Source organism: Equus asinus, chromosome 4, assembly GCF_041296235.1.
Source record: "Equus asinus isolate D_3611 breed Donkey chromosome 4, EquAss-T2T_v2, whole genome shotgun sequence".
Taxonomy (NCBI): Eukaryota; Metazoa; Chordata; class Mammalia; order Perissodactyla; family Equidae; genus Equus; species Equus asinus.
The window spans coordinates 127254380-127273591 of record NC_091793.1 but is presented as its reverse complement, the minus strand read 5'-3'; the positions used below and the strand labels follow the sequence as shown (position 1 = coordinate 127273591).

General features: G+C 38.3%; 1 protein-coding gene across 4 annotated transcripts in view; it reads right to left on the bottom strand.

The window, feature by feature from the left end:
- GLS (glutaminase) overlaps nucleotides 1-16290 on the bottom strand; it is a 79980-nt gene extending 63690 nt beyond the window's left edge. For 2 of the 4 annotated variants that reach the window (XM_070508260.1, XM_070508258.1), the window contains exons 1-3: nucleotides 15664-16202; nucleotides 1285-1381; nucleotides 802-923 (exon numbers count right to left, since the gene is read on the bottom strand). In XM_070508260.1, the coding sequence (XP_070364361.1) occupies nucleotides 802-923; nucleotides 1285-1381; nucleotides 15664-16061 (617 nt within the window). In that variant the 5' untranslated portion in view covers nucleotides 16062-16202. Of the gene's footprint in view, nucleotides 1-801; nucleotides 924-1284; nucleotides 1382-15080; nucleotides 15444-15663 lie in introns of those variants that run through there. The other 2 variants (XM_044768542.2, XM_070508259.1) reach the window with 2 other exon arrangements.
- Between the last annotated feature and the right edge of the window lie 2922 nt (nucleotides 16291-19212).

The following is a 19212-nucleotide window of genomic DNA, read 5'->3' as shown; positions in this document are numbered from 1 at the left end:
TATCTCAACTTAAGTCTACGGTCTGGAAAAAGCCAAGGTCTTACAGTAGTGTTTACAGTGCTATACTATTTTCACTTAACTATTAGTAGTTTAAAATACCATTTACTTCTTTGGGATCCATTACAAACATGCTATCCATTAAATTATTAAGTAATCAGACTACTAGGAACATATTAATGAAGATAAATAATAAACAGTTAGACAAATATAGGAAAGTCAAAATATTCTCATTTGACCGTATCAAGGCCTTAATCTCCAAGTTGTCTTTGGTTTTCAAATATTTTGAGGGAAATGAAAATAGTCAAATGCCTACTTATTAATATGTCTGAAAGAAGAGAGGAGAGAAGCAGACAATGTAGATACATAAACCTAAGGAATACAGACTGTCTGAAGCCTTCTCATTGTATGACATCATCTAAATCACCTTGTAGGAAAGAACAGAGACCAAGCTGAGAAAGCCTGCAAGACATGCAGAGGAACTGGAGATCAGTTTAAGCCACGACAGGACAAAGTGTGTGCTCTATTCAGACTGAATGCAATCTGCAGGTACCGTGACTTGGAAACGGCGATAGCTACATTTCCTTAGAGCAGTTTCAAACAAAGTATACTCTCAGCCCCAGTGTATTCCAGAAGCTTAATGCACATCAGTTCTTCAAACAATTGATGTTTATAAATCCCCCCTCCCAACCCTTTTTCAGTTACACAGGAAGCACTGGTCTTCAAAGACGCAATTTTGTTTAAAATGAAAAATCACCATATAACATAGCAAATCACCATTAAAGGTTTGGCAGAAATTTTTACTTTTTAAAAAGATCTTTGTCTAGCATGACACCATCTGATGTTGTTTGAAGAGTTAATCTTAACATATCCATACACTCTTTCAACCTGGGATCAGACGTTCGCAATCCTGTAGATTTGAGTGCCTGTTTTTAAAAAAATAAGAGTTTGTAAATACATAGTGCAAATAATATATATATGCTTATTCCAACTACAAGTTTTTATTTCTGTATATAAAAACTTCTACCCAAGAACTGAATATGTATATTGCATTTTAGCTTTACTATTACCCACTTTCTGGACAAGTTTCTCATTGTTTCTTTCATTTTCTTTCACTGATTACCTTGAAATGAGCATGATGAAAATTTGAAAACATAATAAGAGAAACAGTGTCAGTCAGAATCTACATGTCAAATGACCTTTAAAACTACATTTCAATATTATTATATTACTGATCCAGTATTACTGATTTTTAAAAACTTAAAACAGAAAGATGTAAAAACTTACTGTAATAAATTTATGAACAGGTATTTTCTCTTGTCCTTCTGCAATTGTATAGAACAGCAAATCTTCCAAGCTAGGTAACAGACCCTGTTTTATTTTACTAAAGGAGGAAAAAGAAGATAAATTAATCCTTGTGTGAAGAGGATTTTAGCTACATCTATTAGTATATAATCACTGATCCAGACTACAGCTGAGTTGATCTACTCAAGACTACTGTCACAATAAATGCTGATTTACCAAAATCAATTCAGTATTACTGAAACCACACTCAAAAAATTCATTAATGATTCATTAATGAATACAGATATTGTTTAATCTCAGGTTTTGAAATCTTCATTACCATTTCTTGTGGTACTAATGCCCAGCCATCTGTTATGATGATAACTTTCTGTACAGCTTAATACAATCACTCAATACTATTTACAGACCTCAGCAAATGTTCAAGTAAGAGCCAACGCTTTGTTTTGTTGTTGTTTTATTAATATGACTTTATTTATATATTATTCACATAGTTAACATGATTGTAAAATCTGGGGGAGACAGCAATTAAGTACTAGACAGTAAAGACTAGCACACAAGTTCTTGAATCCTGGCTATAATATTTACTGAGTCATCTTGGGAAATTAATTAACCTTTCTGTGATTCAGTTTCCTCATCTAAGAAAGTTAGATAATAGCGCCTACCTCACAGGGTTGTGAGGATCAACTGACTCAATACATTCAATATCTTTAACACTGCCTGGCAGAGAGTAGTTCTCAATTGATGGTAGTTGTGGTTACTATTTCTAAAGTGATCTAGGCTTACATATATAGATCAGATGCCACAAACCACAAAAACTGTTAGAATAAAAATTTCACTGTAAAAAATACATTAAAATCTTCATTAACAAATAAACTAGTATAAGATGCTATAATTAACCAAACATTTAAACAAGAAATTTTTTCCTAGCCACTGAAAAGCTTGCAAGTAAACAAACTATAATAAACCTGCTAAATGTCTTTTTTACGGCTCTGAAACTAAAACACACATTTTGTTACTTTGAACATCAATGACTATCATTAAGTATTGTAGTGATGTTCTCAAGATTACAGAACTAAGGTAACCAATCGCCTCCTCATCCATCACTATTTATTAAAATGGGAGAGGGAAACATATATGTGTGTATGCATAAAATATTCTGGAAAGAACATTACCTGTGTTTCAATAAACCAAGAGAGAAAACTAGAAAGAGAGCAAAAAGAAGGAGGGAATACTTGTTTTCTTAAATTCAGAACTTAATACAGTCAATTCCAGACTATTTATAGGTATAATGGCAATTTTCATTGGAAAATTGTATATATTAGTTCCATAAAATAAACTGTCACATAGTGTAGGTCTGTTTAAAATCGTGTTTTTATACTGTTAAAAAGAACTTTTCCTGGGGCCAGCCCTATGGCCGAGTGGTTAAGTTCGGGCACTCTACTTCGGCAGCCCAGGGTTTTGCCAGTTTGGATCCTGGGCACAGACATGGCACCGCTCATCAGGCCATGTTGAGGCGGCATCCCACATGCCACAACTAGAAGGACCCACAACTAAAAGTATACAACTATCTACTGGGGGGATTTGGGGAGAAAAAGCAAAGAAAAAAAAAAAAGATTGGCAAGTTGTTAGCTCAGGTGCCAATCTAAAAGAAAAAAAAACTTTTCTAGGTGTCTAAATGTTTCCTGGACTACCCAAAGATTACATAATAATTCCATACTTGAGTAAGACCACTTGTATTCAATTATTTCCTAATATAATTACTTTCCTACTGTTAGTAGTCCATATATTTCTACCTTAAGAAGACAACAAAATATAGAGTTGGTTCATAGTATGTACATTTATAAACACATATATAAAATTTCTCCTAAAGAAACATTACTGTTAGTATTAATATCATTTATACTTGTTCTCAAAGCTATTACACCAACTTAGTTTTCAGGGTCAACCTTGAAATATACGACTTTCATGCCAATGTTTTTAAAAAACTAACACATAGGATTATCACAATTTAGGCTCTTACAGAACTTTTAAAAAGGTATTTGGGATATTTTAACAATAAGAGCTAAAATTTATTGATCATTTATGTCCTAAATACTCTGCTAAGTGTTTTACATGCATTCAAATTTAATCCCTCCAATGATCTTATGATAGGAGGTACTATTATTATCCAAAATATAGTATGGTTCCTGGTGCACAGTAGAAACTCAATAAATTTATTATTTCTTGAAAAAAATGAATGACCCTATCCCCATTTCACAGATGAGGAAACAGAGGCTCAAAGGGGTCAAGAAACTTTCCAAGACTGCACAGGGGCAAATATGTATTTAGAACCCCCATTTCTCTGGCTCCAGAGTCCAAACTATTTACCGCTACAATATACTGGCTCTCAAACTTACTAGCTAGTTATGACTTTTATAAGGTACAATTTTTCTAGGTCTTACGCTGATCTAAAATCATTGAACAGTGTTCAACAACAATGATGACTTAATATTTAAAGAAAAATTGAGCCAGCTGTCAAAAAAAATCAGTGGAAAATAACAGACCAATTATTTACAGAAAATGGTTTGTCAAATAAACTTTAGATAGTGGTAGTTTATCATTTTCAAAAACTGCAGAATAAGCTTTCTATTTATCACACTAGTAAATGGTATTTGCTTTGCCTAAAAGCTATGTAAATAACATAAAATATACACTTCTTTAGCTTATGGTACATAGTGCAAAAAATTAAAATAACCATGTTATTGCCACAGCAAGCAAAAAATGTAAATATTTACTTGCTTTTGGACAAGAAACTGATTTTTATCCACAGGAGAGATTTAAGTCATCCCTATAAAATAGGCCCACACAATAAACGGTCAAAACTGATACAAAGAAAGTACTACCTATCTTAGCATTTAAAAGTTCAGACTCTGATTTGAGAATGAGTTCACTTCAACAGTGTGGTGAGCCCACAAATATAAAGATTCTCCCCAAATTTTCAAATAGGTAGTACTCCAGAGATATTTCTTGACATTACTCCCTCTTCTCTCCACAAATTTAATATGGCTTTGTGGCAACGTTTCACAATAATGTGCTTTACCATTAAAATTCAAAAGCTGAAATAACTGCAGTTTTCAGTAGCTATACAGTAACTAGGAAATCCTTGAAAAGAACTTAAGTTTTAATGACAAAAAAATATTATTATAGCAGGCTTTCAAATTGTAACATCAACAATTATTGATAAACCCAAGTAAACCCTCCACATTCCCTAGGGAAAAACATAAAATGGTTATGACACTCAGCAACTAAAATAGGACGTAAGGGGAAGATTAGGAAATTCACAGAAAAATCCTTGTTTCATACCTTATTATTTCTTCCCTTTTTTTTTTTTTTTTAAAAGATTTTATTTTTTTCCTTTTTCTCCCCAAAGCCCCCCGGTACATAGTTGTGTATTCTTCGTTGTGGGTTCTTCTAGTTGTGGCATGTGGGACGCTGCCCCAGCGTGGTCTGATGAGCAGTGCCATGTCCGCGCCCAGGACTCGAACCAACGAAACACTGGGCCGCCTGCAGCGGAGCGCGCGAACTCAACCACTCGGCCACGGGGCCAGCCCCTATTCTTTCCCTTTTATTCTACCTCATTTCCTTTCTAATTTCTGCCTTTAAGATCCTTTCACCATCATTTTGTTCCTTCTTTTCCCATTCCTTTCCCTACTTTACCTTCATAAAATACCTGCCTAAAAATAAAAATGACTTCTTTAAAAAAAACAGAAAAAAAATCCCATGTATTTAACTGGCATCTAAAATATGTACAGCATTATGTTAGCCATTGCTTACAGTCTAAAAGGGAAAGAGGAGACGTACATTACAAGGAATTACAAGAAAGGAACTATGGGATCCTATCACTGAAAAATTACTTCACTGTGGACTAAAGTTAAGCTTTTCTAGAAGAGATGGAATTTGAGCTGGACTTGAAAGATGGGTAGGAGCTGGAAACATGGCAACAGAAAGCGATTTCCAGCAAAGGAACCAGAACGATCCAAAGCCATGAAGGTAAGCATTCACTGGGTGTTTACAAAGAACAGCAAACAGCTAGAGCACAGAATATATGAATTAAGGTGCCTGTTTCTACCCATGAGCTGTTAAAACACCTAACTTTCAGGGTTGAGAGAGATCTATATAAATCAACCAATAAATGAGGAGACCATTCCCCAAAATTTACATATGGAGTTTAAATTCAGGGCCAACTTCTACAACATGAAAAGAGGCACTGTCTTTGTTTATTTTACTGATCAACCAGTTTCCCAATACCAAAAGACAATTAAAATTCCTCAGTCTGGTATTCAGTTCTCTATAACTTGACTTTGTACAATCTATTCCTAACTTATCACTTATAATTCACCAATGTAATTGACTAGACTCACCGACCTATAAATAAGCCCTGCTATCTCACCTTTACTTTTTACCTATATATGCCTTCTGTCTACAACATTACTCTTCCTAAACCTTAAAGGTATCGATGATCATTCCAATTGTGTCAGAGGGTTTTCCCCAATGGGGTTCTCTATCCTCTTTTTAGCACACACTGAGTGCATCACTAAGTTTTGTAATTTTCTTATACAGCGTATAATGTGCCAACCATCGGGGATATAAAGATGAACAAAGTAAGGTTGCCACCTAGGAGAGGCAAGACTACAGTAATGTGGCCAAAGTACTATGACAGAAGTCTAAGAAAGGTATTAGGAAGTATAAAATAACATTCAATTTTGCCTTGGTGGGTGGGAGAAATCAAGAAAATTTATAATTTATAATTAGGAGCAATACTGAAAATACATCCTCATCAGTTCCAAAATTTTATAAAAGAAAAACCTCTACTATCAAACGAAAGGATGAAAATGAAAAGCAAGTCTTTACTAAAAACAGCAAAAGGAGAAGAGGGAAAAAATTGAAACCAACTACACTGCTTTATTTCGTTAAATAATGTTTCATATTACCTGACCCTTCCAAGCTATAAGGCTTCAAGGTTGGGGTAAATGCCTTTCTAAATTTTTTGGGGGGCGGGGGGAGGGTGTCAAATCCCACATAACCCAAACACATAGTTTTAGTATGCTAAATCTACCAGATAGTAAAAAACTGTTTTTTCAACTAGGTTAAAAAAATAAACGAGCTCCACTAATAGAACACAAAAGAATACTTTGGTGTTTTTATTTATGTCTTCATTTTAAAACAATGATCTTTAAAAAATATTTGGAGTTGTTTTTAAATCAGTTTATCATTTTGAATTCAGAGGGGTCTGACAGTAAGTGTCCATCAACACAAGCAAATTAGTAGCTTAAATCTGTGAGGCTGAAAGTTGAATTGAGGGTGGCCATATACCATTATAAGCCTAACAAAGTGAAAAAATCTGCTCATCCTCCAAGTCATTTTGCCCCAAGGCTACTGGTGGAATTTAAAAACAAAATCTTACGTCTTTTGTGGCTTTCTGTAAAAAAAGGACTTTCTGTTGTTTTATCTTAAAACTCTATGTGGTAAAGCAAGGTGGGCCAACTGTCCCCAATTTACAGATAAGGACAGAGTCTCAAAGTCAAGCAACATGTCCAATGTCACACAACTCTTAAGTGGCTAGACTAGAATTAGTCCTAGAAAGCTGGTCCTTAATTCCTAGTCTCAGATTCTTCCTGCTATGCCACACCAACTGTGCTCAGTTGCTAACACTCCATTTTAGGAGGAATACCTGGAGTTCATTCAGAAGAATGAAAGATGAGACTCCTTACATACAGAAGACTTTCTAGCCAAAAGGCTAACAGGTGAATTACTTATGTTAGATGAGTAAATTGTTGTTCTGCCTTGTTAAAACTGCATCCTCTACAAAGCGAGGATGAGATTATATCAAATTAGGGCTGCTGTTTTGATTGGGCTGTACTGAAATTTATTCAAGAGCAAGCCAAAGTAAGAAGCACAAAAGCCAGCTTTATGTGAGGAAGTGGCCAGGCTATCTGTATCAGCTGAGGGCAACTTGTCCATGTGTACAGCTTTAGAAGTCTAACCAAAAGGGGGAGTCTGCCTTTCTCCCACTGGAAGACAAGGAGCTGGGCAGATCAAGTTCCTAACGGGGAAGTCTGTTAGTCCTTCCAACAATGTATACCCTCAGTCAAGTATCCTTTAATAAATTATTCTAGTTGTCAATGTACAGATATTATGTGAATTCTATCACTACAATCTACCCCACTAGAGATGACTTCTTTGAAATAACTAAAATATATAGGTAGAAGTTAATGAAAAGCAAACTTCAGCTACACATAAGGAAAAACAAAATAGCTCTGAAAATGGAACTGGCTGCCTTCTAAGGCAGCGACTCTCTTGTCAAGGAAGTAGTCAAGCAGAGATGAACACAACCTGTAGGGAATACAACAGAAGAGGAAAAAAAAAAAAAATCAGCTGGATAGATGGGTTTTTAAGGTCTCTTCCAATCCCAAACCTAAAAAAAGTAATCAATTCAATTAAGTATTTTATTAATCTGCTAATATTAGATTAAAAAACAATAAGTCCTAATATTGTATGAACCTGGTTAGGTCATTTAATATCTGTGGGCAGTTTATAAAACATGTAAAAAGAGGTGGAATTAGATATCTTTAAAGCCACTTCCAACTCTAATTCTCACTTTTTGAGTTGCTAAAAATAGACGTCTTCCTAAATTCCTATATTAAAGACCATAAACTTCACTCACTCAGGAACTCTGTATACATAAAGGACCCATGTACACGCATTTTACACATAAAGCTTAATTATCTGGGTTCTTTAAAAAAGTAAGAGGAATACTTAATGCCACTGAACTGTACACTTAAAAATGTTTTAAACAGTAAATTTTATGTATGTGTATTTTACCACAATCTTTTTCAAAAGCTAAGGGAAACTGGGTACAGAAAGTGAGAGAGAGAGACAATAGCTAAAGTGCAGACATGAAGGACAGAAACAAGATGTAGCAACTGATGCAAGATAGAAAAATTCACAAAAGAACAAACATATTCAAAGCAGAACCAATCAGGGTATTTAGGGAACATCTTACACAACCAAATACAGCTTAGTGTAGGGGCCACGAACAGCAAATACAGCAGAGGACATCTGTTTTTGTAAATAAAGTTTTATTGCAATACGACCATGCCTATTCATTTATGCACTATGGCTGCTTTGCTACAACAGCCGATTTGAATAGTTTGTTAACAGAGACCAGATAGCCTACAAAGCCAAAAATATGTACTATTTGGCTCTTCAGGGAAAAAGTTTGCCAACACTTGCCTTAGAGCATCAGTGTATTTTAGCACACAGTATAGTAATGTTCCCTTATAGTAAAAATAAGTTGAACAAGAAATGTTAAGCTGCATTCATTATAATATGGCAGAAAAATATGCAACATTTTCTAAGGAGACTTACACTAGGAATAGTTTACAAATTAAAAACTTTTATGTTTGAGGATAATAATGAATACAACTGGATAATGCTGATAAACAGGAGCTGTACATATCTATTCATAATCTTTTTTCACAACTTTTTCCAATGTAATGGTGCTTACTGCCATACGTACCAGAAACAGGGTATTAGGATAGCACACTAGGACAGCAGAGTAGAGATTTACAAGTTTAAGATTTAACAGGTGTGGTTCCTCTGATTACAGAAATCATGAGAAATATTAAAACTAACTATAAGGAGGCAGGAAAAACAATATCTTCTTACAACTGCTAATATCATTTCACCTTATTTCTCTTTATTACTTTTCCTAAGCATTTTTTAAAAGCTTAAGAACACTTGAGATCTTATCACACAGAAAATTTTGTATTCCAACTTTTGGCTTAACATGTTATTTTCTTATATCCCTAAAAAGTATCTGTATACTTCTTAAATGACTGAATAAGACTCTTAACTGGATGTAGCATAATTTACTTAACCATTTCAATAATGGTGAACACAAGTTGTTCCCCACTTTTCTCTAATATGCATAATACTGTGCGAAAAATATTAGTGAATAAATCTTTCTACATCTTCTTTCTACACCTCAGTTTATTTTGTTAGCCTAGGTCCCTAAAAGAGTATGAATATATTTAAAGTTCTTCATATAGTTTAAAAACTGTTCTTCAGAAAGTCTGTACTCTTTCAATAACTTCCACCAAGAATCTAAGGAAGTGCCTGTGTCACTCAAAATATCTGCATCAAATGATAATTTTAAAATCTTCTTTAGAGGCTGCACCAGAAATTAGTAGGCAAAAAAATTTTTTAATAGTAATTTTTTTTAAAGATGGGCACCTGAGCTAGTATCTGTTGCCAATCTTTTTTTTTCTTCTTCTTCTTCTTCTCCCCAAAGCCCCCCAGCACATAGCTGTATATTCTACTTATAGGTCCTTCTGGATGTGCTATGTGGGATACCACGTGAGTATGGCTTGACGAGCGGTGCCATATCCACACCCAGGAGTGGAAGCCACAACATCCTGGGGGCTGCCAAAGCAGAGTGTGAACTTTAATCACTCGGCCACGGGGCCGGCCCCAAAAACATATTTCTAAATCCTGAAAGCTATCAATTTTTGTTCATTATGCAGTATCACTAATTCTATGTTTTAAAATTAGTGTTCTCACTATAAACATTTCTTTAGAAACCAGTAAGCAATAATGTTACACACCACCAAGAGAATACTTCTTAAAGGAAGCCAAGACACGTTAACATTTTGCTTCTACTGCATTGTAGGTGGTCACAAAAATCAGCGAGTGCAGTAATCAGTCATATGCACCCTGTTTCATAACCAAAGCAATTTTATACCTGAGCAGATCCAGGATAAAATCATAGTAAGTGTCTCTACCTGAAAGCTATTTATCTCACTTAGAGATATCAATAATGAGGAGACATTTTTATAATATGTCTGTTCACTCTGCTTTAAGCACTCCTCTTACTAGCAAATGACTCAAAAGGTGAAAAGGCACAGACAGGCAACTCCTTGGTTCACACAGGAGTTAAAGATTGAGCTCCCTAAAGAATGCAAATCCTACAATTAGCTTTTCAGTTTCTACCGCCATAATTTTTCTTCACCTCCGTATCACAAGGAAGGAGAAGAGCTTTTTTACTGATGTCAAACAATGTTTTAAACTTGAAGAAACTCACAAATATCTTCAACAAATTTCTCTTCAAGGTGACATTTATCTTTTTCAGACTAGAATCGTGCAACCCCCCCACCACCATTACTTTTCCCTACATACTGTCTCACAAAAAAGACTGAATTCTCTTTGGTAGTCACTTCCTGAGTTAGCTGATTTTGAGGTAGGCAGTCTTCTTTGTAGAACAGTAAAGCCTGAAAACAAGCAGCTAAAATTCAAGGAGACTAAGCTTGAGGATCTTATTCATGTTCTTTCCATGAATTTCATCTAAAAATTAATTAGTAGCATGCAGTGCGTTAATTACAGATCATGTACAGATGCATCAATGGCTAAACAGACGAGTGTGGTTTAATGTAAACATAAGGCAGCAAAAAATGTTATGATGTATGTTATGACTTGCCATTAAAACAAAACTAAAACTCACTGATAACTGTAACCTAGAAAATTTTTTTTTAAAGATTGGCACCTGAGCTAACAACTGTTGCCAATCTTCTTCTTTTTTTTTCTCTGCTTTATTTTCCCAACCCCCCCGTACATAGTTGTATATCTTAGTTGCAGGTCCTTCTAGTTGTGGGATGTGGGACACTGCCTCAACGTGGCCTTACGAGCGGTGCCATGTCCGCGCCCAGGATCTGAACCCTGGGCCACCACAGCGGAGCGCGCGAACTTAACCACTCGGCCATGGAGCCGGCCCTGAAAAAATTTTTAATATTGAGGAAATCACAAATAAAATGATTGAGAGGTTCACTGAGAAGCCCCTCCTCGAAAATTAAATATACTTTTAATCTTCATTTTAGTTCAAGTGAATTGTAAAACTGTTCACTTTTACAAATTAAAAGCAAATGTATTATTAAGGGATCATAATATAATTTGTCACCTATCTCAATAAGGTTCTGTTTTTCAATTCCAAAATACACTCTTTATCTGCCAAATACTGTCTCAAATCTATTATCAGTACTCTTCTATAGACCCAGCTGAAAAGCAGAGCTATTTAATCTTACTTTGAAATTCAATTCTCACAGCATGCAATGTAATTCTTTGCCCCTCACTTTCCATCTAAGAATAAATATGAACCACACAAACAAACGCATACTATGTGAAGCTAACTGAAGTCATTTTTGCTTCACTTTCACTTTTAATATATTTTTAAATATGCTTATTTAACTAAAAATGTATTTTAAGAATGCCCTGACTTTGTGTAGATGAGTAAATATACAATTATTGCATCATAACTATGCAGCTTTTAACATACTACGAAAATGCCCTCCAGAATAGATGAACTAATTTTATACTTCTACCAGCAATGTAAGAGTTCCTATTTTCCACACCCTTTGCATCACTTGATTTGACTTAACATCTGCCAATCTGATAGAGTAAAAATGATCTCATTGTTGTTTTAATGGAATACTTTCAATATCGTACCCTGTATGAATTACCTATTTTCTAAAGAGTATACATGTGTTGATATTTTCCCAGCCTAGTCCTTCTCTATTATCTCTCTTTTCCTTTCTAATTAAACAATAAAATGCCCAAACAAAAAATAACTTAAAAATGCCCTCTCTTCCCCACCTGCCGACTCTTCCCAGGGACCCTTCACTAAGATAGGATATATACTTCTGGGCTTTTCATTTCAGAAATGAAGCATGCTACACTTGACAGAGAAGACTGTGATAAAAACACCCATTTTATGCCAATGGGCAAGCATTGGCATAAAGGTTACTCAAGAACCTTGAGTGCTATAGCATGGTTTGTGACTTTGATACATTGCTCATTCCAGTCTGTATTGGTTTTCTGGAAGGACAGTGATATTTTGAAATTAAAACTCTATGATTAATCTCAAAACAGCACACAAAATAGATTGAAATGAGACAAAAGAATGGATATGAAGGTACAGATTTCAAATTTAAGTCATCAGATATGTGGAGACCAATGTGGAAACAGAGGTTGGATAAGAGATGAAATATTACCTACACAAAGATGAGAGTCAAAGCTGAGAGAAGGCATATGCTGTTGAGAAGGCAGAGAAGTGGGAAAGAAGCAGAGACCTCAGGCTCAGAGTTTACCCAGTGAGCAAACCCCACAACCCCCAGGAAAGCAAAGAGAACCATTTAAAGAGAAGAGAGGCAAGCAAAGTGGTTTTCAAAATAATGGAATGACGTTAACAAAATTAAATAAGAGCACTGGAGGGAAAACTGAGCAAAGACGTTACATTTTTTCCATAAAATATTTAAGATAGTAGTAAAATCTTAACCTAACCAGGAACCTAAACCAGAATTGAAGTTGGTTGAAGGAGATGGCACAGCCTATGATGACAATGGTTCAAAGAGGTGAACAAATGGAACAAAAAGTAGGTAGATAACTTGCTTATATGCCAACTCCTTCCAGAATACAATATGGGAAGGTTAATAAAACATAAAGTCAGACCAAGGAAAGGGGGAAAAGTATCCCAGCCATGTGAACTAATAAAATTGCTATGGTTCAGTATTACACTCACTCTGAGCTTACTGGCAAGCAGGGCAAAAAGGTAAACAGTGCAACCCACATACAGTCATGCATCGCTTAACGACATGGATATGTGCTGAGAAATTTGACGTCAGTCTATTTTGTCGCTGTGTGAACGTCACCTACACAAACCTAGATGGTATAGCCTACTACACACCTAGGCTGTATGGTACTAATCCTATGGGACCACTGTCGTATTTGCAGTCCATCACTGATCGCAGCACATGATTATAGTTTCATATAAGAAATACAACAATTTCTCAAGAGAAATTTTTTTCTGGAAACAGAAAAACAAAAAGAAATTTCTCATGTGTGACCCTAAAATTCAAAGGCTAATGTCTTTGTCAGGTTTTACAATAAATGAAGCAATTTTACTCTTATTTAATACACAGTTATGTAGTATTTAACAAAAGCCAAATATTGCCTTAAGCCTTTTACAAAATGTTAGCTCCTTTAATTTTCATGGGGCTATTTCTTTTAATTACCCTCTATGAGACCTGCCAGAGTCCTGAGTGCTGGCATTCCAGGTGGCTTGCTGACTGAGGGATGACCTATGCTTTGGAAGCTGAGCATTAGACAGGATAACAGGATCAACTAGAGGCTTACCTCCCAGAATAAGAGAAACGTTTATCACATAAAGGCAAAATGGAAGGGGTCAAAGGAGGAAAGCTACATTTGAAAACCAAATCATTCAAGAAATAGAATCGTTAACCAGATTAAAATTTTGTTTCAATCTTGAAGCCAGCGTTCCTCACTTTATATGTAAATTGGAGATAGTTGGGGTTCACTCCTGATAACACTGACTGAAAACTCTCAGGATTATCAGATACTTGGATTGCTCCTGAACCAATCTAGTTATTACTTCAAATTTTGGTGGCAAAAAAATAAACTCCTTTGAACTATGGTAAACAAGGTTATCTTATTGGCACTTTGAACTTCCAGAGTATCTGAGCAAATATTCTTGAAGGATTCCCTCCCTAGACTGGTTTTCTTTGGAGGTTAGCAGGCACAGGATGGGACATTTTTTATAGAGGGCTGTCAATAAGTATTAGCCAAAATAGTGTTTCAAAATTATTGCTACGAGATGATTTCTTATTTAGAAGGCAATGAAGATAAAAGCTTCTGGGAAACATGTAAATCACAAAAGGAGCTCAATTTCCTATCTGACAAAGCGGAAGAGGGACACTAGCGTCACTGAAGAGACAATGAAAGACATATTTTCAATGGAAAGAAAGCAGTTCCCATCCTAGGACCTTTAAGGATTTTTAAATGCTAATAATTGCATTTTGCAATTCTGTCACTCTGAGCGTATTTAAACTAGTTACATGCCTGGTAAACCAGATGTCAAGGCAAAACTGAGTATCAGATAAGATTAAGCACACATATTCTAGTCCCTAAAAAACATTAGAGAGGTAGAAATTTAACAAAAGTCCAGCTTTTTAGAACTTGAAGGGATATGAATCATCTAACCAAAGACGTTAAATGATCTGCCCACGGTCATAAGGCTACTTCGCAGCACAAAACCATTATCACAGAATACTACAAATTTTGCCCATCACCAAATGATTTTTTTTAAATAACGTTTTTCAGTCTGGGAAAACAACTTCAGATTGGAATGTTTTAGGAAGGTGCCAACTTCAATTACAGGAAATATTATGCAGGCCTGAGACTGAAAGTTTAAGAATCACTCTTTCAGCCTGACTTAAGGTACTCCGGAGCTGGAGATAGTAGTAACATCAGTAAAAGGGAGACAAAACAGTCACATAACGTCAGTACAAAGTCAGAAAAACAGAAGGGTATAAAGAGGGCAGACAGGTATACTTTTACTCACATTGGGAAAACAAAGTTTGTGTCCATTTATACCACACAAAACAAAATATCCGGGAAATTATGTAAGAAAAACCACTTTTAAGATTAAATTGCTGTGCAGTATAGATGAGTTAACATCCTACCACAATTTAAATCACAAAAGCTACTTTCCTCGGATTTTTCAGTTAGTTTTACCCATCACATTTCATCTTGGCTATTTTGACTCCCCCCACCCCAAAAATGCGCCCATTTCATGGAAGACATCAGACAGGCCAAAGCTGGTCCCCAGCGCAAACAGGTGGTCTGTACTGCGTGCCCCATCTTCTCGGCCACATGACTCTCTTCTTCCTCACCTCGTTTCAGAAACACTATTTCCGGTGCCCCAGATGGCTCTACACAGGCCTGCAGGGGCCACTCCAGAAATACTAAGCATACTCGGCTATAGAGGCTTCCAAAATGATGGTGGCAGAGATCGAAGGAGGGCAGGCTGAGAGGACACTCGAGCCTGGAAAAGCGACGAGTCAGGGAGGCAGAGGCTTTGCTCAACGCCCGACTCCCAAATGTCACTCGCTGGAGACGTTCGTGCGGCATCACCACCAAGGGCTGGGCGGGCGCCAGGCGCTGCAGCCAGGACCGGGCACGGAGCAGGCGGCGCGGGCCGGGCAGCCGCAGCTCCAGGGCGGCGGCGGGGGCCCGGGCCGCCCCTCGCGGCTCCCCGCTGGCGGCCCGCGCCGGGAACGGGGAAGGGAAGTGTGGGCCGAGCTGAGGGGCGCGGGCGGGGCCGGGCCTAATCACATGGCGCAGACGGCGCAGGCCGCCCGGCATCTCTTTCTTTCTCTTTCTCGAACCTCCGCTCCCCTCCCACCCACCCGCAGGCCCCTCCCGAGCCGGGGCCCCACGCGGGACTAGGCCTCCTCGTCTCGCCGAGACACTCACTTTTCGCCTGAGGCCACCAGTTCCTTGCCCTCGCTGTTGCCGAGCGCGTCCGGCTCCCCGGGACCGTCCTTGGGGCCAGGCGCCGGCGGGGCCGCGGGCGGGGTAGCCCCGGGCTGCTGCTGCGGCGGCGGCGTCGTGCCCCCCTTGCCCAGCTCCTGCAGGATCTCCGAGGGGGAGCTGGAGAGGCCCCGCGTTAGGGGTCCCGCCGGCCGGCCGCCCCCGCCCCACCACGGGTAGAGCCGCGCGGCGGCCGCCGAGCTCGCAGCCGCGCGTCCCCCGCCGCGGGGGCGCCGGCTCAAGGTGCCGAGGGGCTGCGCCCGCCTCAGAGCGGCGCAGGCGGCGGCGGGCGGCCGCAGGAGCAGGTCCCGCAGCATCGCCGAGCCTCGCAGCCGCATCATGCCGCCGAGTCTGTCAGTGCCCGCAGGACAGGGGAGGATGCTCGGGGCGTGGGCGGCCGCTCTCCTCCGGGAACGCGGTCTCCGGCAGGACGCCGAGAGGGCAAGAGAGGACAAGGAGAGGGACGTGGGTGTGGTTCCGGCTCCCGCAGCCGCCGCTGCCGCTCCTGAGCTGCCCACTACCGCTCTTCTTCTCACCCCTGAGGGCTCCGCACTGAGGCTGAAGCGCAGGGGAGGGCCGGAGACATTCCCCGCTCACCCTGGCGGGGGCGGGAGAACGCCGGCGTCCTGCCCCCTTCGCCTGCTCTGATTGGCTCAGCTCTTCGACCTCTCTTCTGATTGGTTACTAGAGCAGTCAAACTTCTCTCGGCGCCGGGTGCGCGAAGAGTTGGGCGGGGCACCGGCGGTGGGCGGGGAGAAGAGTCACACTGACGTGTGAGACGGGGGAGTTGGGCCGGGTCCTGAGTAGCCCGTTCCTCTTTCGTGACCAGCTCCGATGCTGCCCTAGTTGGGAGCTGGGGTCTCGGGGTCTCGTCATCTGTGAAGCACAGGGGCTCCGGGACTGTGGGGCCTCGAACTGCTAGGGAGACTGATGAGCAAGAGCCCCCCGCAGCCGAGAGGCCGGCGGTCATTGACTTTGGCCGGAGCTGGCGTCCGGCCGGGCCGTCGGAGTTTGGCTGGTCCAAGTTTGCAGCTGGCCCTCGGCTACCTGGTGAGGGCGTGTGGCGACGCGACTGAGGGACGCGGGCCCGAGAAGGCTGCCCTAGAGGAGCCTCGGCCCTCTCCCAAATGTTGCATTTACTTGAAACTTTCCATGGTTGGCGACTACCCAGATGTGAAGTGTTTTGGAAAAAATGAGCAAAATCCTTTCAGCTATGCGACTTAGCCATGTGAAGGGTTGGAGTTCTAGGGGAGGGCAAAGACAGAGGGAAATGCCAGAATACGACTGCTTTCCTTTTTAAAAAATATTTTTTTTAATTTACATCAGCATCTCAAAACTATTTTTGAACAGCAATGATTCCTTGAACACTAGTTTGCTGAAAGCAAAATTGTAGATACTTGTCTGTTTTAAAAGCTGCTTCATCGTTTTAAAATAGAAGCATCCTAATACTGGTTCTCTAAATCGTTTCCTACTACTGTATTACTTTATCCATTTATCCTTTTGGACTTGTAGTAAAAGAGCCAAGGATCTGAAAACTGAATTTTTCTCTGAGCCTACAGATACACTCCACTCCACGCCAGAAATGTTTTCAGACGATGTCCTGAAACACTTAGGTTTAAACGCATAGATCCACAAAGGTTAATGGGATGATTTTTATGAAACAGGAAGGGTGTGTGTCAGGTGCGTCATTAATTGATCACCAGATTTAGTAATCTAATGAATCTTAAAATATTATACTAGATTAATAATAGGCTGTACTCACAGGTTATGTGACCTTTGGCATATCACGGTCTTGCCATGTTTAAGTTTTTTCTGTCTGCTCCTTAACTGGAAGAACATGGAAAAAGCTATCATGTGTAACGCATTTAATCACCTTAAAAAAAGTTAATATGATTGCAAATTATTTAGAGGGATTTTATTACTACTTAATATTACTTTTCACTAAAATTTGATGAGTCAAAGTAATAGTATATTCAGGAAAAGGAATATCAAGTTTTGGAGGAAAGGTAACAAATACTACATCTTCCTAACCTTTCTAATCTGACTTATCAATGACATAGGCCTGTATATTGTCCAATCTCTTAGATAGATATAACTATGCATATAACTAATTATCAATTTTGACTGCCTGCCTCCTTTCTCTCTACTACATCCAAGCTATTGACAAATTCAGTTATTATTTTCCTCCTTGTTTTTCTTTTAGATTCTCTAATTTTCCTATGAAAATTCTTTCCAATATTTAAAGGATTAAATACCTTATAGTATACTTAACAAATATAGAAAGTAAATTTAGCAATAGATTATTTTCTAGAGTTTCTATTTTCAGGGATGAGCTGGTAAGAGTAGACAGATGTTACTCCTAATATTTAGAACGTAGAGTCCACTGAAATTTAACCCCTTCTTTGAGAAGACCAATGAAGATGTTATAAACAGAAAATTGAAACTACTATAAATAGATTAAAAATGTGACTCACTAATACTTTCACTTGATTCTTCATCTTATATCATTTTTTAAGTCTTTAATGGGGTTTTTTAGTCAAATACAACTTTAGTACTGTGAATTGGAGTTAATTACTATTTCCATTAGGTTAATTATTTATCTATTAAATCATATCATCATATAAAACAGTCTATCTCTATAAAAACATTTTATGCACATACGATAGTCCACCAAAACATCTAAAAATAGGAAATTTCTCTCCAGATTAACAAGTGGCTAAGTTGTCAGAGCTCCTCTTAGACTTCCTCTTTGCTACCAGTTAAGTGCAGCTATCCCGCAACAGATTGTGTTCCCATAGCCGTTGAGAAGATAATCAAGCATGGAAAGAGAAAACTGGAATTTCTGCACTTTGTATCTATTCTAACTAGAACAATTCCTGAGCTTCTGTGTTCTTTTGAAGATTAGAAAAGGCTAATATTTCAAGATTATATATAATTTCCTGATCTTGCCCTCCACAAATACTAAAATGTTATTATTTATTGATCTAGAGCTAAATAGAAAATAATTCTCCTTTGACCAACAGCTTAAAAGAAATGCCTAAGGTTTTTATGTTTGAAATTCTTCTACTTAGAGAATAAGGTTCAGGAAACTTCTAAACAAGCTTCTGCTACCACTTCCCTTTCTTCTGTTGGTTTCCTGCTTTAACTGGCCAACTTCCTAGCCTCGCTGACCAACCCTGCCAAACATGACTTATTTTTCCAAAGCTGAATTTAGATCTATATTAGGGTATTATAAATCCCTCATCTATAAAATGGGGATAATACTGGTATCTTATCTCATAGGGTTGTTACGAGGATTAAATGAATCAATATGTGTAAAGTACTCAGAACAACGCCAGTAGCACTCCATAATTGTTAGATATAATAATAATTATAGTTATAATATATAATATAATATATAATATGTATATAATACATAATATATAATAATAATTATAGTTATAATTTTGTTGTGCAGTGTGATTAGTCGTCACTTCTATTATTGAAAAGTCA